Source organism: Berghia stephanieae, chromosome 1, assembly GCF_034508935.2.
Source record: "Berghia stephanieae isolate SIO BIC M18660-M18661 chromosome 1, UCSD_Bste_1.3, whole genome shotgun sequence".
Taxonomy (NCBI): Eukaryota; Metazoa; Mollusca; class Gastropoda; order Nudibranchia; family Aeolidiidae; genus Berghia; species Berghia stephanieae.
In genome coordinates, this window is record NC_088360.1 from 40653807 (window position 1) to 40680149 (window position 26343).

The following is a 26343-nucleotide window of genomic DNA, read 5'->3' on the forward strand; positions in this document are numbered from 1 at the left end:
TGGCCCATAAAAGTAGTCGTCGAATTGTGATAGCGTCATTTCTCATTAGCGTGATGACAATTTACTGGGTCATCTGTTCATTGAGCACGGGCCAGATCTTATCCAAACGACTGAAAAGATCAACATATCTCGATATCTCAAATAAATCATTTTCAGTAAACGCAGACGTTCTATGGAAAGAAACATCCGAATCACCGAAATCAGATTTACCAAAGATTCATACCAAAGAAGGATGCCCCTTCCAAAATGTAGACCCTTATGACCCTGCAATCATACAGTACCTTTATAAGTATGACCCACTAAATTGCACAGGACGAATGCCGGTCATTGTGTACGTTGATGATGAGAATAAACTACGAGTAAATTGGACTAAAGTAAATAATACCATTGGAAAACTCGACCACTGTGAATACACCAGGTTGGAATTGTGGAAAAATGACAGTCAGTTGCGCCCGTTCAAATGGTCAAGAAAATTTCTAAGCTCACCTTTACAATTGACTGACGAGGATGAGCAAGTTTGGGTGCGATGCTTTTTGAACAAAAAGATAGTTAGTTATACATTCGAGGGTCGAGTCTTTAAAAAACCCAAGGTTGAGGAGAGATGCGAAGAGAACTACAATCGAAGCAATAAAGAACACGACCCTTCTGAAACAATGAGTGTTGTTGTAATCGGAGTCGATGGCATGTCAAAACAAAATCTTATCCGGGCAATGCCTAAGACAAGGGATTTCATAATTAATAAACTTAAAGCTAAAGAACTCTATAAATTTAACAAAATTGGAGATAATACTTATCCAAATGTTCTCGGTTTACATTCTGGCTTAAAGGACAAAGAATTAAAAATAAACTGGAATTGGAGGCGATATTTTGATGAAATTAATGATAAATTCATTTGGCATCACTATCAAAATGCTGGATATCGCACAGGAATGATTTTTGATGCGACATATTTAACAGCATACCATTACCTGAAGAAGGGATGGAAAGATCCAAAATTTGATTACTATCCTCGAGCACTAAGGTTGGCGATGGAAGAAGACAACAAATATCGTCATCCTTGGGATAATTGTCTGGGTGATGTCCCGGAAATGGAAGTACTACAGGACTACGTTATTAGAATCATGTCGCTGTTCAACAATACAAGGTCAAACCCTTACTTTATCTACAGTTTTTTCACTAAAATGACTCATCGTGATAACAATGTTGCAACCAAAGGTGATGACATTTATTTTAATTTCTTCAAAAAACTGGAGCGAAAGAAAATATTGAACAATACTATAATTATATTCTTCAGCGACCACGGATCTCGGTTTGGTGAATTTAGGTGAGTATATTAACTACAGGGGCATTGCATTATGACCCGGTAGGTCCCGGGTTCAAGCCCATCTTCGTGTACATTCATTTTTTCCTTGGGCAAGATTATTAACCCCCAATTTGCTCACTTGGACAACGTAGGTGATTCCTGTTGATCTATGACATATTGTTTGATTGATTATCTATATTCATTCATGGAATGGCAAGGCGGAAGGGCGTAATTAATTATAGTCAGAATTTTAATAAATGGCGCGTCTTTTTCTTCTTTTACTCAGCTGTCCCTCAATACGCAGCTATAGATTAGGTATGGACCTCTGATTCAATTTATTTTAATTAAAATATATTTTTTCGTGAATTTTAAAACAATAGGAAAAGGTTTCGTTTATTACAGCTATATTGAAATCGATTGCAGGTAAGGATCGACACTCATGGATGATTTACTGTATCAAAATTATGAATTTTGCGCTTATCCATTTTGAAGGAATTTGTTAAAATGTAATGCTAGGTTAATTGAAACATTTGGTATACAGACAGTATCTGAATATGAAGGAATGATTGGCAATCTTTAACATCAACATTTTATAACTATCAATACCAAATGAGCTCGATTGGATTGATCTCACAGTGATATGGGGGGAAGTAGCAGACAAGTAGCAGTCTACTTTAAAAACTATTTCTGGTTTGTTTCTTTTCACTAAGGAATATAGTTAGGCATTTGATAAATGATCAGAATATGTAGTGCTGTCTGACTGAAGCCGCGAAATCTTGTCAGCTTTTTTGGTTGCCGAACTTGGCTCCTTGAAGTGATCATGGGCCAATACAATTCAGCTAGGTGCTTCGAGGGAGGGCAACAGACGGTTCTTTAGCCAGTCTTCAAAAACCTCTGCATTGACCCGAGAATAATACTCTCCGCTTTCCATATGATGCAGAGAAGAAAATATGGATTGCATCCTACAAATTATCCAGTATCTTCACCATCTGCAAGAACAACAATGATCCTTTGTCAGGAACCAATGGGACTTTTTCTACCCGAATATCAGACGTCCATTTCTTTTTGAAATAATATATATTTGCGTTCGCCCAGCTCGTTCCATACATCTTTGGATGATATACCTACATATCAAAGTTGTCTGGAATGCTTTTCCGACCACGTCGCTCCATACTGGTGATCTCTCTGTCGTATTCCGATAACCATCTTCTCAGGGTTGGTTGTAAAATTCCAATTCCATAGCCGTCCTCTTTAATTGCTTATTGATAGATACAAGTATACTTCTTTTCGCAGTTTTACCAGAGTGGAACCAATAGAGATTTCGTATCTTACCGTATAGCAGCTTGTAGCTTTAAAAAACCCTCAAAACGTTGAACTCTGTGAAATGTTCATGCATTGATTCAATTTTCAGTTATATAAATAACATTCGTTGTTAATTTGACAATACTCTTCAACAGTCGTAACGTCACTTCCTCGTAATGACGCATGGTAACTTCGTAACAGGCTCTAAACTATCGGAACAATGGCAGACGCCCTTATGAAATCTTTCTCCGGCGAGCATAAAAGCGTATCCAGAGGGAAAAAAAAACAACATAAATTTGATCATGTTTTGACTTTTACACATTCTGATCATAAAGCATATGAAAAGTATATGAAGAATGAAAAGTATTGATTTTCTTTGTTTAGAACCAAGATGGCCGCAGTTGCCGGGGAGGCGTGACATCAGACTACTGAATCCAATTTGGAGTATACAGTCGGTATTTCACTTGATTTAAAGTTATATACTTCGTGTCAGACTTCGGTAATACTCTTCAACAGTCGTAACGTCACATCCCTCCTAATGACGCATGGTAACACTGGCTCTAAACTATCGGAACAATGGCGGACGCCCTTATGAAACAGTTCCCCGCCGAGCATAAAAGCGTATCCAGAGGAAAAAAAAACCCCATAAATTTGATCATGTTATGACTTTTACACATTCTGATCACAAGGCATATGAAAAGTTCTAGCCAGCATGATGAATAAACAGTAATGATTTGCTTTGTTTAGAACCAAGATGGCCGCCATTGCCAGGCGGCGTGACATCAGACTACTGAATCCAATTGGCTTCAACAGTCATGACATCACTTTCCTCGTAATGACGCATAGTAACTTAGTAACTGGCTCTAAACTATCGGAACAATGGCGGACGCCCTTTTGAAATATTTCTCCGACGAGCATAAAAGTGTATCCAGAGGAGAAAAACATTATAAATATGATCATGTTTTGACTTTTACACATTTTGATCACATGACATATGAAAAGTTCTAGACAGCATGAAGAATAAAAAGTACCGATTATCTTTATTTAGAACCAAGCTGCTCGACATTGTTGGGCGACGTGACATCAGACTATTGAATCCAATTGCGACATGATGGAGACAAAATGCAATAAATCATAAATTCAAAATATGATGCAGATACATAAGTTGGCACTTTATAACACTTAAAGCGTATTGATTTTATTCAGAAACTAGTATGACGTCAACACATAATCACTCAAGGGAACTACGATTTCAGCACGATATTTTTTTGGAAAAACGATGAATTCATCTCATACTTTGTGGTGCGTAACTTGTTTACATGGTTAACAGTGTAAAATCTCGAATTTTATGACAGCGGTTGTAGAGTAAGTTTTATAGGTCTTAAAGAAGAAAACTATTTTGATATGGCATCAATACGGCCCAAAATCTATATTCAGTAAAGATAAATTGATTCAGAGGTTGAGACAATTTTTTACAATTTTTGATAGAGGGACAGCTGAGAAAAACCAGAAAAACGCGTGCCATTAATAAATCTCACAAAAGTTATATTATTAACTACACATATTGGAGGAAAATCAATAGAATTATGCACATTGGTATTTTGCTTAATTGCAAACCCTAATAGTTATAGAAAGTAAATATTACGACATGAGGCAAGAAGGAATTAGATTCAGCTGTCACTCATTCTAAGATCTTACCTAAACCTAAAATATATCTCAGCGACAGGAGGCAAAGAAGGCCTGGAAATTTACCTGCCGTTTTGATCCTGTCCTGTTCATAGACATGGCCCTCTGCTAAGAGTGGAATCCAATTTCATTTCACTTCTTTTCCACCACCCTACGTCCCTCCAGCGTTCATCCCAATGCCACTGCAAAATTGTTCCTTCACCCCCTCCTGGAGACAAGTTCAAATCAATTTCACCTACTCTTTCTCACAACCACACTAACTACCTATGGCTCTATCAGTTCCAAACTATACTTAAATGTTACACGTTGTTGCCATCTTGTTCTCAATATTATTTTCAAGCGTTCAGTTCTTTTCTTCTTTCAAGCCTTTGAATTGCTCCATTGTAAACCCTATCCTGTATTATCGTATCTGGCTGACACCACTGAATAATTACCTGCATAGAATTAATCCCATTTACAAACATTTGGAGATTAATAATTAACGATTTTAGACAGAATGATGGAAACATATAAAATGCATATCGATAAATAAACCATGTTCATTGCGCTGAACAATGCTTTATTTGTTCTTCAAGCATAGAACCTTGTAGAACTAAATTTCTCTTGTGTACCTATAGGATATTCTATTTAAATAGCACATATCTTTCGGTTAGGGGGTATGTGTATATCATCAGTACATTGTGTCGTCTACTCACCCAAGAAAAATTATATTTAGCTTGGTTAATTTGCCGGATAGCTGACAGAGAACGTGGGAAATTCTGGACTCGGCGTCGTCTACTTGCGCAAGGCAATTAACACACATTACCGTAATTGAGTCAGGTTTGAATGAGTACCCAACTATAGGCAGTTACGGATATTGTAAAAGTATGTTTACGAAAGGACGCCGAACAGACGGCTGGAGCTGTATAAATTGGCAATTTGGTTCAATATGGCCAGCTGGAGGAAACGAAAGAAGCAATGTGAAGCGCATTGAACATGGTTAATCCATTAAAAATTGTTTAAAATGAATGTGTGTCATAGGCGACGTGTACATATTTGCAGGCCAGATAACCTAACGTATTAATGGGCTCATTTTAACATTGCTGTAATGGACAATGTTCTTTGTTAGTCTGAAAGTATTTCTATTACAACAACGAGACCAAACCACTTTGGGTTATCAGACCTGCAAGTAAGTGTACGTCGGTCACGAGTTATGTTTTAAATTGAATTTTAAGCACAAAACACCCAAAATGATTTGTCACATGTTTAGTTTCCGTCTGTATCAATTAACCCTCCCTTATACTCCTCAGAGAAACATACAACGGGAAGATAGAAGTCAACATACCATTTGTATTCTTCATGTTTCCTCCTTGGTTTGAAAGAAAGTATTCTCACATTATGGAAACTTTTCGCATCAACCAAAATCGCCTCACGACTTTCTTCGATATCCATCAAACCTTGTCGGAGCTGATAAAATTTAAGGGAGAGACAACGAAAGGAAAACTTAGTTCCAGAGGGATTAGCCTTTTTGATGAAATACCCATTGAAAGAAATTGCAGCCATGCTGGTATCCCAATGGAATTCTGTAATTGTAAATTGTTGTCGAATGAAATGGTAACCAATAAAATAACCAAAGTTTTGGCTGAAGGATTATTAAAATCTATAGTGAATAAGACGAAGAATTATAGGAACATGTGTGCTTTATTAGAGATAAAATCCGTACTGTCCATTTTGACAATGAAGACAAGTAAGAATGAGCTGGACTACTACCAAACAACCATTTCAACTGAACCTGGGGGAGGAGTCTATGAAGCGCTTGTGAAATATGATAGAAAATTGAGAATGGTGACCGTATCAGGAGATATAATACGGCTCAATCTTTACAAAGGACAAGATGCATGTATGGATGAGCTTCAGTTAAAACTATTTTGCTTTTGTGTTTCTCAATAGGGAAAGAACAAAGTGTGGTGTCTAGAACTATTTGAATCATATTTGAAGTGTAAAACCACTCTTTTGGAGGACTTGATGTGGAAATTTGTTTTTTAAATTACAAGCATCACTGAGTATTCGTTATATTTCAATAACAAGATTTCTCTGCTTTTATACGTTTCTCACTTTTTTCTATTTTTAACTCATATAATATGCAATGTGCAATGTATAATATATTGTTAATTATGATTTAAGGGAATTTAATCATGAATTAAAACGATCGTGCCAGCCTACAGAAATGATGACTATGAACACACAACAATCAAATACACACACAGACAATTATAACAAACCCAGCGATCAAAGTAGAAATAGGGGAGGAACAAATACAAGAAACACGATCACGGTTATTAACATGAACTGTCGTAGTCTAATTAGCGTAAATAAAAAAGTTTTAACTGAAACAACTAATACAAACCCACTGTTCTAGTGTTCTCATTGCAACATAAACACACTTAAACAAATATATTGACAGCAAATCCATATTTATTGACAACTATCTCGACCCACCACCTTAACAGAAGGACCGTGCACTAGGAGAAGAAAGCGTCTTAATAGCGGTGGAAAGCAACATAAAATCAGTCGAGAGAAATGCAGACACTGATTGCGAAATTATCTGGACAAAAATTCACTGCCTGGAGGAGAAATCCTCTTTGGTGGCTTTTATAGACGACCGTCCAGCGGAATAATTGTAATGGAACAATTTTACGAATCAGAGTCAAACATCTACAAAAATGGGAAAATTCCACCACATATAGTACTTTCCTGGAGACTTCAACATCCCTAATATCAACTGGGAAAACATGAGCGTCAAACCAAATCCACAATACCGCAAATAAATAAATGAAAAGATGCTACAAATCGTCAAAGACTTCAGCATGACCTAAACAGTATTGGGGAAAACACACTTGACATCATCCTCAGCACACATCCTGACCTTATCCAAAACAGACAAGTTCTTCCCGGAATGAATGATCATGCCATTATGAAATTTGAAGTTAATGTTAAACTACAAATCAGACAAAAACTATTGAAAAAAGTATTTGTATACTCAAAAGGAAACATGAACGTGCTTATGAATGGCATTAAAGACAACTTTGAAGCTTTTGAAAACCAAGCAAATTTAAATGATATAAATAAAAATTGGGAGAGTTTCCAGACAACCATCATGGAATCAGTCAATAAGCACATCCTGGGCAAAATCGTAAGTAGAAAACAACACTTACATTGGATGACAAGAAACATCAAGTGTCTAATCCCACAAAAGCAACGTTACAACTTAGCAAAACGGACCAATACAGATCAGGACTGGGGACAATTTTAGAGCTATTCGTAAGGAAATAAACACACAACTTAAGAAAGAGTATAACAAATATGTCACTGATATGCTCAAAACTGACTCCGATTCTAATATAAACCGAAACGGTGGCATCACAAATCGCTTCTGGAAATTCATCAAATTTAAACGCAGGGATACATCAGGCTTAGCAGTTTTACAAAAACCAGATGGAATGGAAACTACTGACACCACCGAGAAAGCAAACATCCTTAACACAAGTACAGCAGATTCACAATAGAAAACAGGACGTTGCCTACTATAAATGGAAATAACATTCCTCCAATTTCAAGAATAAGCATTACCCAAACCGGCATAACCACACAGCTCCAGGGTCTAAATCCTTCCAAAGCAAGTGGTCTAGATCTGATACCAACCAGGATCCTCAAATAATGCGCAAAAGAAATAGCTCCCTATCTATGCATTATTTTCCAACAGTCACTCGACACAGGCCGTGTGTCCAAAGACTGGAAACATGCATTAGTCACCCACAACGAGGCAGACATATTACAGAATGATCTTGACTCACTTTTATCATGGATACAAACCTGGCAGACGAAATTCCACCCCGAGAAATGCTTTGTAATGTCAGCAACAAAAAAAAACCTTATGACTATCAAATAAGCGGTCAGCTATTAAAACACGTGAACACATTACCCTACTTGGGAATCCAACTTAACAAATCACTGAAATGGGACCAACATATATTGTATCAAAAGCAAATCGTACCCTTGGCTTCCTGAGGCGGAACTTGTACCAGTGACCCCCAGAGGTGATTCATACCCGTATTGAAACACACGTGCACAGTCTGGTATCCTTATCAGCAAGGTCACATCAAGAAAATTGAACAAGTTCAAAGGGCAGCTTCGAGGTTTGTCACCAACAATTACTTACGCGAACCAGGATGCGTTACTGAGGCCCTGAGACTGTTGCGGTGGAAAACACTGGAAAGTAGGCGGAAACAAAAACGCTTCCAATTTCTTAACAGAACAGTACATTCCAACAAAACAGCAGTAACTCTACCACAGTATTTCGAAAAACAACACTGTGCATCCACGAGAAATTATCATAGCAGTAAGTTCACAACCCCAACACACAGAGCCAACAAATATAAAATCAGTTTCTTCCCAAGAATCATCAAGGAATGGAACACTCTCCCACCAGAAATCCTAGATATTACAAACAACATCAAATTTGGTCAACTATTGAAACATTTATATTTCAACTCAATAACACATTGAAGGAGAAAGTCACCACATAATTGTATACAATCTGCAGTGATGGGAAATCCGCCTTTTGCGGCAAGGAAGCAACGGTGGCAGGAGACCGTGGAAAGTCTCGACTGGCTTTTGATAAAGAAATTGGACCCAGATCGGAATTACGCGAAGGCTGCACCGGAGTGTGAGGCAGACACAATTGCCAAGAACATTAAGAGCCGTAGCAAACGGGTCCCTAATCAGGCTTTTGAGCGCGGTGTCCGCAAGGCGTACCGTACGATTTTGGACTCGTTGCCTGCGGAGGAGTCGGACTGGACGACCCCGTTCAGTCCCCGAGAAGTGGTTGCAGCCATTAGAGATGTGAAGAACGGCAAAGCAGCAGGGATAGATGGTGTATATCCCGATATGGTGACGCATCTGGGCCCCAGGGCACGGGCCTGGCTGGCAGAGGCAATGTCCGATGTCCTTGCAAAAGGAAAGCTTCCACTAGTGTGGAAGCATGCGAAGATAGTAGCCATCCTGAAGCCAGGGAAACGGCGAAGGAGGCAGACAGTTACAGACCCATATCGCTGCTGAGCTGTCTTTACGAATTGTTGGAGCGTGTTCTATTAAACCGATGGGGGCCGGTCCTAGACGCTGCCCTGCCACCCGAGAAGGCGGGCTTCAGGGAAGGGAGGTGCACCACGGAGCAGGTCATTGCCCTTACAAAGCATATTGAGCACGGGTTTGCGAGAAAACAGCAAACAGGTGCTGTCTTTATAGACCAATCAGCGGCGTACGATACGGTCTGGTGCGAAGGGTTGATGCTCAAACTTGCAAAAATCATAAGGTGCAAAAAGACCTTGAAGTTGTTCTCTTCGATCTTAGGGGAAAGGCAATTCCACGTCGCGCTGGGAAACGCCACGAGCAAAGTAAGGAAATTGAAAGATGGGGTCCCTCAGGGGTCGGTACTTGCGCCAATGTTGTTTAACGTTTACATTAGCGATATGCCGAACACTTCCTCCCTGAGGCTGGGATACGCGAACGACTGGGCACTCGTTACTCAGAGTAAAGTGTGGACCCGTCACGAGAGCGTACTCAGCGAGGACGTCACCAGACTCAAATCCTACTTCGACAAGTGGTACATGAAGAACACTTCAAAAACCGTGGCCACTGCATTCCACTTATGCAGTGCTTGGCACACCCGCAAACTGAATGTCCTAGTCGGGGACCAGCCACTCCCACATGAGCCGCATCCAAAATATTTAGGGGTGACGTTGGATCGCAGCCTTACCTACCGGGTGCATCTCGAAGGGTTGCCCGGAAGATAGAGAAGCGGAATAGTCTTCTGAGGAAGCTGGCGGGATCGACTTGGGGCGCTAGCCAAGCGCTCCTGAGAACGTCCGCCTTGGCACTATGCTATTCCACCGCGGAGTATTGCGCTCCAGTGTGGGGTAGAAGCAGAAACGTTGAGAAGGTGGATGTAAAACTTTGCAAGTCGATGCATATAGTGTCAGGAACGCTAGCAACAACCCCTAGAGAATGGGGCCCGATAATGGCAGCGATCCAGCCCCCCGATGTCCGGAGGGAGACGATTACGGGAAACTGGCTGAGTAAGATCAAAGAGAGAGAGGGAATGGGGATACCCCTCTCATGGGCATAATGGACGGTGCCCCCGTTTCTAGCCGAAATAAGTCCCGGCAACCCTTGTACGCAGAATCCCTGACTACAGACAGAGCTGCACATACGAGGTGGAAATCGGTTTGGACGAATTCAAACCCTCGTGGGGGCGGGGACCTACATTCCTCTAAGCTTGGTGAGAAGTTGCCAGGCTTTGATACCAGTAAGAGGAGACATTGGGTGGCTGCGAATCGGCTTCGGTCGAGGAGCTGCCTAACGGCAAGTGCGCTACATCGGTGGGGTCTGACTACCTGTCCAATATGTCCACGCTTTGGGCAAGAACCCGAGACGGCAGAGCATCTAGTCGAGAGGTGTGTTGTGACGATGCTACCCGGCGGGTTCGCGACGGTGCACGAATGCGGACCGGACTTTGCTGATTGGGTCGATCGTCATAACATAGTAGTGTGAACCATAAGAGCCTGCTGCCTTTTGCAGATAAAAACGTTGAACTTGAACTTGAACTCGAATCTAAGGAAGAATTGATCCATTTTAAAGCCCTATTACTGATATGATATCGATACGATATGATATGATATAATATGACATGACATGATATGATATGATATGATATGACATGACATGATATGATATGATATGATATTCTATGATATGATTTGATATGATGTAATATGATATGATATGACATGATATGACATGATATGACATGACAGGATATGATGTGATATTATATAATATATGATATGATATGATATGATATGATATGATTTGATATGATTTGATATGATGTAATATGATATGATATGACCTGATATGACATGATATGACATGACAGGATATGATGTGATATTATATAATATATGATATGATATGATATGATATGATATGATATGATATGATATGATATGATATGGCATGATATGGTCTGACATGATATAAAAGTAAGAGGTCGTAATATGTGAATGAAAGAAGCTTGGAGAGACAGGATTGCCAAACTGGGACATATCTAGTTTAATTAGAGAGTGACATTAATGACAGGAGAAAACGGACAACTATTTCGAATTTAAAATCTCTGACATTTTGTAATTAGATTCTAGATAAAGCTTTTTCAGATGTCATAAATGCGCCGTGTTAGATTTATAAAAAGAAATCATGTATTTAATGGCAGTTTTATTAATCACGCTAGTCCTAAGTAAAATTCATAATAATATTTTGTCATCTGTAAACAAGAACATCAAGACTTTTACTCTGCATTAGTGACAACCAGAAGTTTGCATGGAATTTCCTCTACAATTTCTATGTCATATCCGAAACGCGTCTCAACTCAGTTTCTGTGATAACAGGTACTGTAAAATGTTATGACTGTTTACATATTGGGATCAGCTGGATCTGTTTGATAAGGCGGAAAGTTTTTTGTTGTAGACCTGCGTTTTATTCAAATCAATATCACTGTCATTTAACGTTACACAAATCGAGACAAATTCCGGTCATAGTTGATAGACTTTTGTTGCATGTGTAAATGCGTGTGCGTGCGTGTGTGTGTGTGTGTGTGTGTGTATGTGTGTGTGAAAGGGGGTGGGACATAACCTATCATCCCACAGTGGGCATGGACTACCAATGAAACTGTTCCATCCTCTTCTGTCATTGGCCAGTCTTTCCATTTCAGGTGGGGTTTCTGACCTCCCACAGTCGGCATGGGGGTTCATACAGTGTCTTCTACCCCCTTATATCTGTTTTTCAACATGCTTTCTGTCCTTGTCTTGCAATGAGATTACTTGGTTTTGTCCTGGCCCTGGCCGGAGTCCTAGCTTGGAGGGAAACAGTCTAAAGCATAGTTATTGTTTTGGGAGAGAAAATTTTTTCCTTGTAAATCATCTCTCTGTTATGTATTATTATACTTGTTATTTTGAATTTATAATGTAAGCATTTGAGTGTATTCCTCTTTGTTGGATTTTGTGCTTGTCTCCGGATGAGACATAGGTGGTCTCAAAATACATTGATAGTGTGCTCTTGGAATCTACATCTGATCCCTATTCGTTCCCAGTTCCCCTATGGCTTACTTTTTCTTGGGTGCTTTATTTGTAATTCTAGAACTTTTTACTATCCCATTTTCTTCCTTTTTACTGACGCTGATATAACCTAAATGTGTTGCAAGCGCCGTAAAACCCTTAAAAACAAACAAAAACAATTGCCTTGGTATAGACCCAGTTTTGCCATGGATCTGACTATGATCGGTCACCCAAAAGGAGGGCAAGGCAGCTATCAATGCATACGTATCTCTCGAACATTGACATATTTTCTTTTTCTTCCTCAATCTTTTCACCCCTTGGAAAGGGTCCTGTGCATAGGACCTATAGAAGGCCCTGATAGCTCAGTTGGTAGAGCACTCACTTCACACTCAAAAGGGAATGAGATCGATCCCGGGTGTAGTCAATATTTTTTTCTGTCCACCTAGCAGTGATTGTGTAGTTGGTGGAAAGTACTTTGCGATAGACTTGCTTGCATCCGTCCTATCCAAAGGATAGCAGGGAATTGCTATTTTCAGTTTCACGCTTTTGAAATCGGGATAAACTCTGGCTTCGATTGAAGGACAACTTCGTGCCCATATTTCATATTGAATTGAAGCATTATTGCTAGCTATCCACAATGTATCAGAGTCAGCATTATCATCTCTCATTTACACACAAGAGCTAGAATCTGTCAAAATTCTATTTTGTACGTTTTGTATAAACATCGAAAAAAGAATGAGAGGTTAATTTAATACATACATTTTATTAATATTTACTCAAAACAATGCTTTTTTAAAAAATAAGCTCTCTTTAAGCAGAACAATTTCCACCATTTTAGAATCAATGACGATCCAATTCCTATCTCGAACATTACGTTCCTTCATGACTCAAATTCATTTCAGTCTCAGTAGAGTCATGATCTCATTATTACACTTTGTTTTCAAAGGTGCAACTAGCACAACTTTCTACCAATGAGTTCCTATTTCTCAACTTCTACTATTTCATCTTCATACTCTTGATGAGGATCTATCCCATAATGTATCTTTCCCTCGTGGATATCTGCCCACGCCATCCTCTCAGAGGTGAAAGAGTGGGCGACTTGACCAGTTTTGCTGATGACGATGACCCCTCCCGCCCCTCCCACTTTTTTCTTCATAAAATCTAATGCTTGGTCTGCTGCTTCTTTGGCCGAACATCCTGAAAAGAGATGTGGAAACATGACAAACAGTCAGATCAGACATAACATGATTGGGTCATTGCATTTCATTCCAACCTCTGAATGTTTATCAAGGAAGTGTAGACGTCTGCCTCAAAACGCAATGTTTAGAACCAAAAAATGTAGAGAATGAATTTTCTCACCTTTCGTTGGCGTTAGATTATTTTCTCTGTTATATTTTGAAAGGAAGATTCTATTTTTTTAAAGTTATTCAGAATTTTTTTTTATTGAAAATTTCTGTATAGATACTTATTTCACCCGAACTTAAGCTGGCTTCTTGTTAAATATCTCTACATATCAAACATATATCTATTTTCAGTTTGGCAGATTGGTTCATTGCTAGAAATCGGTATGCCATACTTCTTACATTTTCATAAGAGCTTCAATTATTTTAGAATCGATATGAGAACATTTTATTAAACAAATAAGAGGAAGAAATATTTTAAAAATAACTACAAAACAACTAAGCATCTTGAGTCGCTTAATGTAGTAGTAGTGTCGTTCGACTACACTTCTATGTTCAAGGTATCAATCCAGGTTCTGAAGTCATCATCACATTTGTTGATGGTTTCAAATCCCCCTTCAAGTTTTGTCTCTGGGCAATCTAGTACGAAGTGGTTTGCATATTGTGGTGCTTGGTTGCACTTTGGGCATGTTGGTGATTCTTGGAGCCCCCATTTGTGCATGTTGGCAGCTGTTCTTGTATGTTTTGACCGTAGTCTATTTGCAGCTACCCAGTATTTTCTTGGTTGATCCTGTAGACCTGGGAGACTTTTACAGGGATCTTCAGTTAGTTCCCCTCCTGTTGGTTTATTCCTTTTCCATTCCTGGCACCAGGCTTCTTGCGTGTTGTAGTTTTCTTTCTTTGATAGGTAGAAAGGTGAACGAGATTTTAGTCTTGATGTTGGGGGCGCAGTTTTGTATATGGTTTGCAGAGTACACTATCTTCTTCAGCTCTGGATATCCATTTCTGTGTTGCATCCTCTCTCCTCAAGTGGAGTGGTGCTATAGCGCTAATGACTGGCAGCCATTGTGTTGGAGTTGATTTCAGGCATCCAGTTACTATTCGCATCGAGTCTCTTAGTTTCGCATCAACAGGGTTTGTATGGACACTTCTCGTCCAAACAGGAGCACAATATTCTGCCACTGTAGCAGTCGCTTAATAATCAACCTTACCTGTTTCAACTTTTTCTCCAACCCTTCGCGTAAGGCAGACCTTCATAATGGATTCTCCATGACCAGTGGATGAGGCTGCACAAACGTCGTTGTCTGCATAGGCACCAGCACCTAGATAGAAATACATTCAAAACGTCAACTACTGCTTTATCTAAGACAACAACCGCTTGTTGGTCTCAAATTTTCTGTTTTTGATCTGTGTTCCATTGCTATTTTAATGGATAAAGTCAACCAATCTTTCTGGTCAGGCAGTGTTGGCTTTATCGGGATTCCACTGTGCGTACATCAAAATAGGACAGATGATCTTGGATCATCTATAATGTATCAAAACGAAATTAATACAAAACTGGTACGGCCGTTATTTGCAAATTAAAATCCAGAGTTTTGCCATCAAAACACGACAAAATTTGCAAAATGTTGCGATTGATTTTCGTAAAAAATGACAATAAGTTAATAAGTTCATGAAAGAGAAAAGCGTTGTGGACCTGAGTAATTGGTAGAGAGAGAGAGAGAGAGAGAGAGAGAGAGAGAGAGAGAGAGAGAGAGAGAGAGAGAGAGAGAGAGAGAGAGAGAGATTAGCTAAAACTAAAATATGATCATGACAAAAAAGCTAGTAAGATTTTTAAAAATCCTCCCCAAAAAGCTGTTGCAGGCATGCCTATCCTCAATCTCAAATTTCAGGGAGATTCTATGGATAAAACCTCGCATTTCAGGAACAATACCGCTGGTGTCCATATCACATTGTTCAGTGTGTCTATCTCAAAAAGTGGGTACATTTCTCTCTTGACCACTTCCTAGTTCACTACTCATCGGCGTCACCAGCCCATACTCCCAGGTTTACTCCCCACTGATGTTCACGTCAAAAAGTCTTAGGTTTACTCTCCACTAATTATTTCCCATAGTCAAGAGTGCACCCAGGTTCACTTCACACTGGTGTTTACATTCCGCCTTCTCCTCGAGTTCATTCCCCACTACTGTCTACAACCCAGGGTCACAAAGTTTCCTCCCCTCTAATATTTACCACCCATTATCCTGTGTTTTATTTCCACGGATCTCTATCTCAAATGTTCCCTGGTTCACCCCTCACTGGTGTTAACCAGAGCCCTGGGTCAATTTGTACTTCGAACTTCGATTTTTTTATTGAAATAATACGATGGCCCCACCTCTTTATCGGCTGATCAAAAAAGAAAAAGCAATCCATTTGGCTACAGTACCAGGGTTGCCAGATTATTTTCAGGCATTCTGCCAACTGGATTAATAAAACCTGCCAAATACCACAAAAATCAGCCAAACCGTACTATTTATAGTACCCCCTTTGAAAACTCATCAGTTTTGTTAAACAAAAAATTCGCAAGGCCGATGTCATACATTTTTTTTCATTTTGCCAAGTTTAAAAAATCATTAATCCATAAAAATTGCCATGGAAAACGTGGAAAATAAAATCTGCCAAATATCTGCCAAACTGCCAAACCGTTTTTTTCTGTCAGACGACTTCAAATTCTGCCAAAAAAAAACGACATTTGGCAGAAAATATGCCAAATTGGCAACCCTGTACAGTACACCAGTTAGAAACAGCAGCTGGTGATGGAGCTCTTTTTGGTAATGATGTTACTGTGAAATAATTGGAAATTATTTTCCTTGTTACAGTGGGGGGGGGGGGGGGGGGGGGGAAATCCCTTAAAAAAACAACAACAAAAAACCCGCATAAACAAACGGAAAACTGCACAGCTGACAAAAACTACTCCCACAAACTTATTAAATCTCGAAACTGTGCAACAAGCTGCAGATTTTGCGGCGCAATGCAAAGCAGGATTATTTATGGTGAGAAAAACCGCCATGCCAGACAAGCCAAACAGTAAACAGGGTATGGGAGAGACTGCTCTCTCTCTCTCTCTCTCTCTCTCTCTCTCTCTCTCTCTCTCTCTCTCTTTCTCTCTCTCTTTCTTTCTTCTCTCTCTCTCTCTCTCACCCCCCCCCCCCCCGTTTAATCTAACAAAATTACAATAACCATGCTTTACTTTAAACTTCACTCCACAACGTTTCGCCTTATTTAACATTATTTCACTTACACTTACACATTTTCACCCTTTTCCCCAGCTACTGGAAATCTTTTTTTACTTAGGATATTCATTAGATGTGTTATATTGTAGTATGTCACACTGTATGATGTCAATTTAAATTTTACTACATATAATATAGTTACCAGATAGAGAGTTGTAAATATTGTACAACTCACCTATAACAGGAGTGTCACCCACCCTTCCAGCCCGCTTAGCAGTGATGCCACCAGTTGATGTGGCACTTGCTAGATTGCCGTCAGTGTCCAAGGCCACAGCACCAACTGTGTCACAACCCGGAATTTTGGGAGGCTCTGATCTGAAACAGTTTCAAAATCTTTTCCTATCATTAAATTTATAATGGGAAATGATTAAAACATCTTTATGTGGAAAATTAGAAACAACAAAGACATATAGAAGAAAAAAATGACTGGATGGGACTTTTAGGTACAAATATAATGTCAAAATATGCACATTGATGGAAATCTGGAATCCTCTTGAAGTAGCCACGTTTGCCTGACTTTTTCTTTGGTGCTTTTAATTTGAGATCTACAGCTTTTCTCCAATCGTCTCACTTGTCACTGGCGCTGAAATTACCTACAAGATCGCTAGCACCGTAAAGCAAAACCCCTGACATAAACAAAACCATAAATGCATTGCATTTGCACGGAATACAACCTTATATTCAGTATATATTGGGCTATCATTTTGTTAATATTAATACGTAATATATTAACATTACACAAACCTGGTATAGAAGAGGCCTTTGACTGCGGATGTGTATTTAGTAAACCTCTCCCATTCTGCCCTCGCCTCTGGAGTCACCAGCTCTTCAGGACTCACCCTGGGCACGCCCATCTCTTGGGCAAAATCGTTGGCCCCTTGACCAGCAAGAAGGCAATGGTTAGTCTAGAGAAAGTACAAAATAGCATAATCACACCGGCACACACGAATTGTTGATCTTAGGTAATCTGTTAATAGAAATTACATGGGGTAAATTAAAAAGAAACAAACAAAAACGAAATGCGTAATCAAATCACGAGATCAATAAACCGAAAAGAATTTGAGATGTCGATTATTTCTCTATGTCACAATGATGAAACTCGGTCACAGTTTTAAAAAAAAACTCATGTTAAGTCTCACTCATAGAATTAAACGAATGAGAATACGTACGGAGCCTAAAAAGTGTCCACTCACCAATGAAAGCATTCAGTGCCATTATATCTTGGGCTGGGAATATAAGCATTACCATTCATTCGGTCTCTATGTCAACATAACGACACAAGCAAGAAAAATAACAAACAATATCCAAATCCACAATAAAATGGTTCAGAACTGTTGCGTATATTTATGCTTCAATAAAGCTGCCAAAAAATGAAGTTAGAGAATGTGTGTAATCATGTATTATAATAACCTATAATGTGTTTTCCAACCACCACATCATCCCTGTCACTACTACTACGAGGGCTCTTTCAGAAATAACCGAAAAATGCCCATTGCTAAGCAACCAGTGGAGATTTTTTAATTCTGTAAACGACATGATATTCCCAGAAATTATGAAGTGCATCATTTTCAAAATGAATTTCTAGACGATTTTAAAGATGGCGGCCCACCTTGAAACTTGGTCAAAGGAGGAAATCAGAGCTGTCATACGTTTTTTGAACGCCAAAAGTCTGAATCCTACCGAAATTCATAAAGAACTTCAGAGTGTATATCGTGAGCATGTTATAAGCCGTACACAAGTCTATCACTGGTGTAATTTGTTTGAAGCCGGCCATTCCGACTTGACAGACAGGGAAGGGAGAGGGGTTTGATAACTGCGACGTCAGAAGACAATGTGAAGCGAGTTGATGAGCTTATTCGTCAAGACAGGAGGTTGAAACTTCATGAAATCGCAAGCAGTCTTGAAATTTCGGAAACTTCTGCCAATAGAATTGTATTTGATGAACTTGGCTACAGAAAAGTCAGCGCAAGATGGGTTCCTAATCAATTGACAGACAATCTAAAGAACAAAGATTGGACATCTGCAGGGAACTTTTGAGAAGAAGCAAGAGCTCACGCAGGGTTCACGGGCATACTGCCAATGCCGGCGGAGACTTTCTAGGGTACGATGTGACTTTTCTTGACAGCATAGTCACCGGTGATGAGACTTGGTTGCACCATTGCACCCCAGAAACAAAGCAAGATTCGATGACATGGAAACATCCAACCTCACCTGTCGCGAAGAAATTCAAAGTCATGCGGTCAGCAAAGAAAATAATGGGAACTGTTTTCTGGGACAGTCGTGGTGTTATTCTGTTCGAAACCTTACAACCTGGAGAACAATGCTGCAAGGTACTGCCAAACTCTTGACAAGCTTAGGGAGGTCATTCGCAGAAAGCGCCCAGGGCAGTTGACCAACGGGGTCATTTTGCAACACGACCGCTACACCCCACACAGCAAGAGTGACGCAAGGTTGGCTAAAGAAATATGGATGGGAGATTTTGCCACACCCACCACACAGTCCAGACCTCGCACCATCTGATTATCACCTCTTTGGGCCACTGAAACGTGAGCTGGCAGGAAAGCGCTTTGATGTGATGAAGAGCTTGTTGACCATGTGCGGAAATGGCTACAAAACTTGACGGAAATTTCTTCCGAGAGGGTATCTATTCCATGGTGCGGCGTTGGCAGAAGTGTGTCGACAGACTTGGCTGTTACGTAGAGAAATGAAGGACGAGTCAAGGTATGAACACGTGCAAGAATTTTGTTGATAGCATAAAAAACGCGGATTTTACAGGCATTTTTCGGTTAATTATGAAAGAGCCTTCGTACAACCACCATTACCACTTCGTCACTACCACAAATACTACAACCACCACCACTACATCATTATCACTACCACTACACCACCACCACATCATCATCACTACTACAACCACCACCACTCCATCACCATCACTACCACTACTACTACACCATCACGACCACCACTATTACAACTACCACCACCACATCATCACCACGACCACTACAACTGCAACAACCACCACCACAATATTATCACTACCACTACTACTACAACCACCAGCACCAAATCATTATCACTACCACTACAACTATACCACCAACAGCACATCATCATCACTACCACTACTACTACAACCACCACAACCACATCGTTATCACTACCACTACTACTACAACCACCACCACCACTACTACTACAACCACCACGACATCATCATCACTATCACTACTACTACAACTACAACCGCCACCACATCATCATCACTACATTTACAACTACAAACACCACCACAATATCATCACTACTACTACTACTACCACAACCACCAGCACCACATCATTATCACTACCACTACTGCTACCTCACCAATCAGCACATCATCATCACTACCACTACTACTACAACCACCACAACCACATCGTCATCACTACCACTACTACCACAACCACCAGCACCACATCATTATCACTATGACTACTGCTACCTCACCACCAGCACATTATCATCACTACCACTACTACTACAACCACCACAACCACATCGTCATCACTACCACTACTACTGCAACCATCACCACCATATCATCATCATTACCACTACTACTGCAACCACCACCACCACATCATCATCACTACCATATACTACAACCTCACCACATCGTCATCACTACCACTACTCTGCAACCCTCACCACCATATCATCACCATTACAACTACTACTACAACCACCACCACCACATCATCATCACTACCACTACTACTACAACCACCACCACATCATCATCACTATCACTACTACTACAACTACAACCACCACCATCACATTATCATCAATACCACTACTACTACAATCACCAACACCACATCATCCTCACTGCCACCAGTACTACAATCACTACCATTAGGTTTTGGAGCTTTACTTCTTTTGAAATAAGGAAACTTCGGAATTGTATTTGGCATTGTGTTTATATATCATAATATAATTCTAATTAGTTATCTATTTAGAACTAGATACTATACAATATGTATGCCAAATACCATCCCCATTCCTTTTTCTTGTGTGCGGGAATTCATCTTTCGGCATTGAAATTCCTACGAGTGGTGTCTAAAATTCATGTGAGCCAAATTTAAAGTTGGCGTCTCTTTGCTATGATGACGCAGTGAGTGTGAGAGAGTCGTCACTACACACATAAACAACAGAAACAATTTAAAAACATGACTATGACACGCAACCACTCACACACGAGGCTATACTATTTATTGTTTTCTCTATATAGAACAGGACAAGACAAACAAGAGCTTGACTCTCTCCACACTTCGCATTGATGTTTGTCGTCTGACGTGTTCAACTCTCGGTCGACCTGTCAATATTCCTTTTTGGACGTAATCATTAATAGAATGTTGTGTGGTTTTGACCTTGAAGAAAACCTTAAGAAGTCACATTTATATATTTTAGGGACATCGTTTTGAATAATTTTGAGTTAAACGAGCGAGCAGGAAGTTATTTTCTTAGATTTCATGAACGGGTGATCAGCGCTTGTTTACTATAGTAACGCATTTGGTATTCATGTCCCGGCAATTTATATCTAAAGGTCGTCGAAGGAATAAGAGAAGATTCTGAAGAAAGGCACATAATATTGTGTGTACAATAGGCTTCAACAGTCATGACGTCACTTCCCTCGTAATGACGCATAGTAACTTAGTAACTGGCTCTAAACTATCGGAACAATGGCGAACGCCCTTATGAAATATTTCTCCGACGAGCATAAAAGTGTATCCAGAGGAGAAAAACATTATAAATATGATCATGTTTTGACTTATACATTCTGACCACATGACATATGAAAAGTTCTAGCCAGCATGAAGAATAAAAGTACCGATTTTCTTTGTTTAGAACACGTTGCTGGGCGACGTGACATCAGACTATTGAACCCAATTAGATATATACACATGTATGTTTTGAGTCTGTGACAGAATATTTATTTTTATTTAACATAAGGTAACATCATCCCATTCAGTCTACCTTTTCCATGACATGTCTCGCAAGTTGCACTGGGTTAGCAATATCCTGCACACAACACACAGCACCTGATTCCAGAGTTTTCCCATTCACTATGATGGCGTCTAATTCTATTTCTCCCTTTTTATTCAATACAGCTCCGTGACCTTTGGAAAGGAAAATACAGTCATTAGCAAACATAATATTGGCCCTGTAGAACAAAAAAAATGTTAATGTTGTCTCGCTGCTTTTGCCCTGTCATTGACAACAGAGGTTGAACCAGTTAAGTGCCGCACTCTGGAAAAACATGTATTTACAAATTTTAACCAAAAAACAATCTTTCAAATACCGATCGATTTAAACTGCCTTCGTCTTGGCAAAACTCTCAAATCTGGGACTTCGCGAAGTCCTCGATTTAGATTACATTCATTTTCGCGAAGTCCCAGGTTTGAAAGTTTTTGCCATGATGAGGGTGATTTAAATCGATCGATACTTGAAGGACACGTTTTCTGTCCAAATTTTCAAGGTTTTCCAGAGTACGGTATTTAACTGGTTCAACCTCTGTTGTCAATGACATTCAGGAAACATTTTTTTTTTCATTACCTGCATCAAAAGCCGTGTCATCTTCTAAGACCGATACCGCTGCTACCACAGCATCCAGAGCTGTCCCGCCACCCAGCAGCACTTTATATCCTGTCCTGGCAGCTCTCTTTACTCCGTCTACGCTTCTAGTCGTCAGCTCCTCTGGAATCTTCCATGCACCTCCATGAACGATGATGGCTGTCTCTGGCATTTCCTCAGTGATATTATTTTATGGCTACCGACTGGAATACATAGTATTAGTATTAGCAGTAGTCGCCGATTCTTTATTAGATGATGTTGATAGTAGTAGTAGTAGTAGTAGTAGTAGTAGTAGTAGTAGTAGTAGTAGCAGTAGTAGTAGTAGTAGTAGAAATAGTAGCAGTAGTAGTAGTAGTAGTAGTAGTAGTAAGACACACGTAGTAGTAGTAGTAGTAGTAGTAGTAGTAGTAGTAGTAGTAGTAGTAGTAGTAGTAGTAGTAGTAGTCAGTAGTAGTAGAGTAGTAGTAGTAGTAGTAGTATAGTAGTAGTAGTAGTAGTAGTAGTTGTCGTTGTATGTTGTGTGTTGTAGTTGCAGATAGTAGTAGTAGTAGTAGCAGCAGTTGTAGTATTAGTAGTAGTAGTAGTAGTAGGCTAGGTGATCGTTGTGATTTGATCGCTTTTCAGGTATCGGAGAGGCCTGGTATGAGTGTCGCGCATAGTAGTCCTAGGAATGACTCTTTATCTACATCGCTCACCGAATCAGGAAATGGTACCTGGGTTCGGCCTCGTCCGAATAGATTGAGTCCATGGAAAGGCTCTGTCTCCGTTCTCACACGTATCAGGTTGTTATGGTCCTGGGACGTTGTCTCTTGAACATTTGTGATATTCGCTCATAACAGCTCAAGTTGTTTACACGTAGAGTGCTGTTTGTCAGGACTTGTAAAGCGTTTGAGTACATTTAGTGGTATGTTATAAAATCAGGATTTTTTAGTAGTAGTAGTATAGTAGTAGTAGTAGTAGTAGTAGTAGTATGTAGTAGCAGTAGTAGTAGTAGTAGTAGTAGTAGTAGTAGTAGTAGTAGTAGTAGTAGTAGAGTAATAGTAGTAGTGTAGTAGTAGTAGTAGTAGTAGTAGTAGTAGTAGTATGTAGTAGTACGTAGTATAGTATAGTAGTAGTAGTAGTAGTAGTAGTAGTAGTAGTAGTAGTAGTAGTAGTAGCGGTGGTAATAGTAGTGGCGGTAGTAGTCGTAGTAGTAGTAGAAGTAGTAGAAGGAGGAGGAAGAGAGGACGAGGAGGAGGAGGAGGAGAAAGAAGAAGAAGGTAGAGGAGGAGGAGTGAATTTTGTATTTAGTGGAGTGATAACAAACAACTCCGTCTCACGCATTATATCGCACGACGAAAACTGAGATGTGGCCTCTAAATAATAAGGATAGTAGGTTATCTGAGGTATCAAACTAAAACTTAAAACAATTGATTTTTAACAACAACAAAAAATGAAATACATAAATATGAACATTTAATAAGAGCATTTCCACGGATTGACCATGTTTAATGCGCTTCATAAGGATACATTTATTACTCCGACAGGCGAAACTTCCATTAATACAGTAACAGTCGCTTATAGGCGTCCTTTTTGTTCTGTCACTGCTTGTAGTCAGGTGTTCATTCACACATGAGTCGAGTGGGATAATGTGTGTAAAGGGCCTTATCCAGAATTTTCCACTTTCACTGTCATCTATTCTGCCTTTATCACGCTTAAAATTGCTTGAATTTCATGGTAAGACGAGACACCCCACCCCCGAGCCACACACTTAAACTTCATAAATCGACATAATCTTTTGCACAGACAAATAGCTAATATTTGTCATTTTCTATCTAACGGACATAATTTGTTATAATCTATAATATTTATGCGCGAGAAATCTTACACATTCAATATTATGTAGTACGCAGGAAAGTATTGATAATACTTATACAACGCTTATATTTAGCCAAGTTAGAGCCTTTGCCAATACATCTTACTGTCTTCGTTGATCTAAAATTTTAAATACAATATCTATACGGTGCACAAATAAATTTGTGCAAAATCTCACATGAGCAAAGCATTCAAATTATGGTCACTGCAACTATTTGCTTGTCCGAGGCATAAATGCTATGTATCGAAACAGAGAAGGGGCACACACGTAGTTAGTTGTATCAAACGAGTGGTATAAAATTAATATTAACTAAGGTTGATTTTAAATCGAAGACTTCATTGGCAAATAGTTAAACAATATAAACATATCTATACTTATACGTATTTCGACGTTTGTTATTGTTAAGAAAAAGGTACCACAAGTAAGGGAACGGAACACACTCGTAAACGTGTTTCTATGCCTCTGAACAACGTTGTAAGTACCTACACATGCAGTATGTGAATAGGTCAAAGCTGTCTCTGTAAAACGAAAAATGACTATGAAGCGCATACCTAGCCAACTTGATAAGATATTATAAGTAAAAGTAGTAAGCGACTTGATTCTAAACACGGCGTTACTGGAAACGCTACACAACAATGAAGGAACATGCGGCTATGTGGTCTTGTGGTTTCGGATCGGAATGTCCTGGGTTCGAGCCTCGCTTGGCGCAGAGTTGACCCCATGGATAAGGCTTTTTACTCAGATTCCCTCACCGTACTCATGTGCAAAATGAATACATGACCGTTAACATCATTGTCTCTGTTCGAAAAAAAATGTAATGTCGCCCTAAATTTTAAGTGTTCTTTTGGGCAAGGGACACCTCGTAAAGCGCTTTGAGCACGTTTAATGAATTTTGCTCTATATAAAAGCTTATGTTTTTTTTTATTCTGAGAATGAAAGTGAAAATTACTATGAATTTCCGTTAAGTTTAACATTTCGTAAACTCTAATGATTGATGATGTAATATTAGCGTACAAAATTACTATTAAAATGTTCGTAGTGACCCTTGTATTTTTAATGTCATTACAATAGGCCTACTATTGCTTTATCATATTAAACATTTGAACACTGTTACGCCTAAACATAATATAGATAAATAATATCTCGGCTTACCTCCTTCCTTCAAACTGCACTCAATCTACTTTAAAATGAAAATAGATGCAAATAATGCATGCTCCTTCATAATGCAAACTTCAGTTCAAACTGAAGTTTCACGACATTAAATATTTGGACCCCCCCCCCCCCCCCCAATTGATTGATGTTCAGTTGTAAATTGCATTTATTTCTATATTTTTATGTTCAAAAATTTGCCGAAAGTCAAATGCCGCAATATTGAAACTTGTTTATCTTTGATTCCCATTAATTAGCAAATTAGTACGTCGCTAAGCCAATACACACGCACTTACCTTCCTCGACTTTGAATCACACAGCTCAGCTACTTTATGGTTATACGATGTGTATACTTATTTCAGAGCAATCTACGAGCAGTAAAATGCAGATATTGAACGTGTAACCAATATGAAGCATAACGATCGAGTTTTTGTGAGCTTTAGTGAACCGCCTTTCTTTTGTGTACACAATCGATTAACGTGTTGGTAGTAGCAATGACTACGTCTATATAACATTTCGCCGATAAATTTTGAATCCTTGCTGTATTTAATTACGTACGTTTGTGTTTTGATGACACATTTTTCTCTCTATCACACTCAGGAAAGAGAAAAGAAGAGAGAAAAAGATATGTGCATAGTTCCTTTTGCTTCAAGAAGCATATGCCAAACTGCTGTGTTGAGACGAAGTAAGTCGTAACATTACCGTGTGCAAATTGCAATATTATATATATATATATATATATATATATATATATATATATATATATATATATATATATATATATATATATATATATGCGTGTTGGTGGGTACTTGTAGATACG

General features: G+C 39.2%; 2 protein-coding genes across 3 annotated transcripts in view; one reads left to right on the top strand and one right to left on the bottom strand.

The window, feature by feature from the left end:
* LOC144963947 (uncharacterized) overlaps positions 1–8200 on the top strand; it is a 14774-nt gene extending 6574 nt beyond the window's left edge. Inside the window, exons 3-4 of the mRNA XM_078897892.1 lie at positions 1–1324; positions 5581–8200. The exon at positions 1–1324 is cut by the window's left edge and continues 9 nt beyond it. Of these exons, the coding sequence (XP_078754018.1) occupies positions 1–1324; positions 5581–6220 (1964 nt within the window). The 3' untranslated portion in view covers positions 6221–8200. The remainder of the gene's footprint in view (positions 1325–5580) is intronic.
* Positions 8201–13101: 4901 nt separating this feature from the next.
* On the bottom strand, positions 13102–26052 carry LOC144963955 (isoaspartyl peptidase/L-asparaginase-like). Of its 2 annotated transcripts, none has more exons than XM_078897899.1 (7): positions 25817–26052; positions 22499–22719; positions 21920–22062; positions 17636–17796; positions 17067–17206; positions 14831–14941; positions 13102–13635 (listed from the first exon to the last, which is right to left on the bottom strand). In XM_078897899.1, the coding sequence occupies exons 2-7, from the start codon at positions 22686–22688 to the stop codon at positions 13418–13420; spliced, it is 963 nt and encodes a 320-aa protein (XP_078754025.1). In that variant the 5' UTR covers positions 22689–22719; positions 25817–26052; the 3' UTR covers positions 13102–13417. The 2 variants fall into 2 exon arrangements, with proteins under 2 accessions (XP_078754025.1, XP_078754028.1); XM_078897902.1 differs by lacking the exon at positions 25817–26052 and adding an exon at positions 25524–25646.
* Positions 26053–26343: the final 291 nt, after the last annotated feature.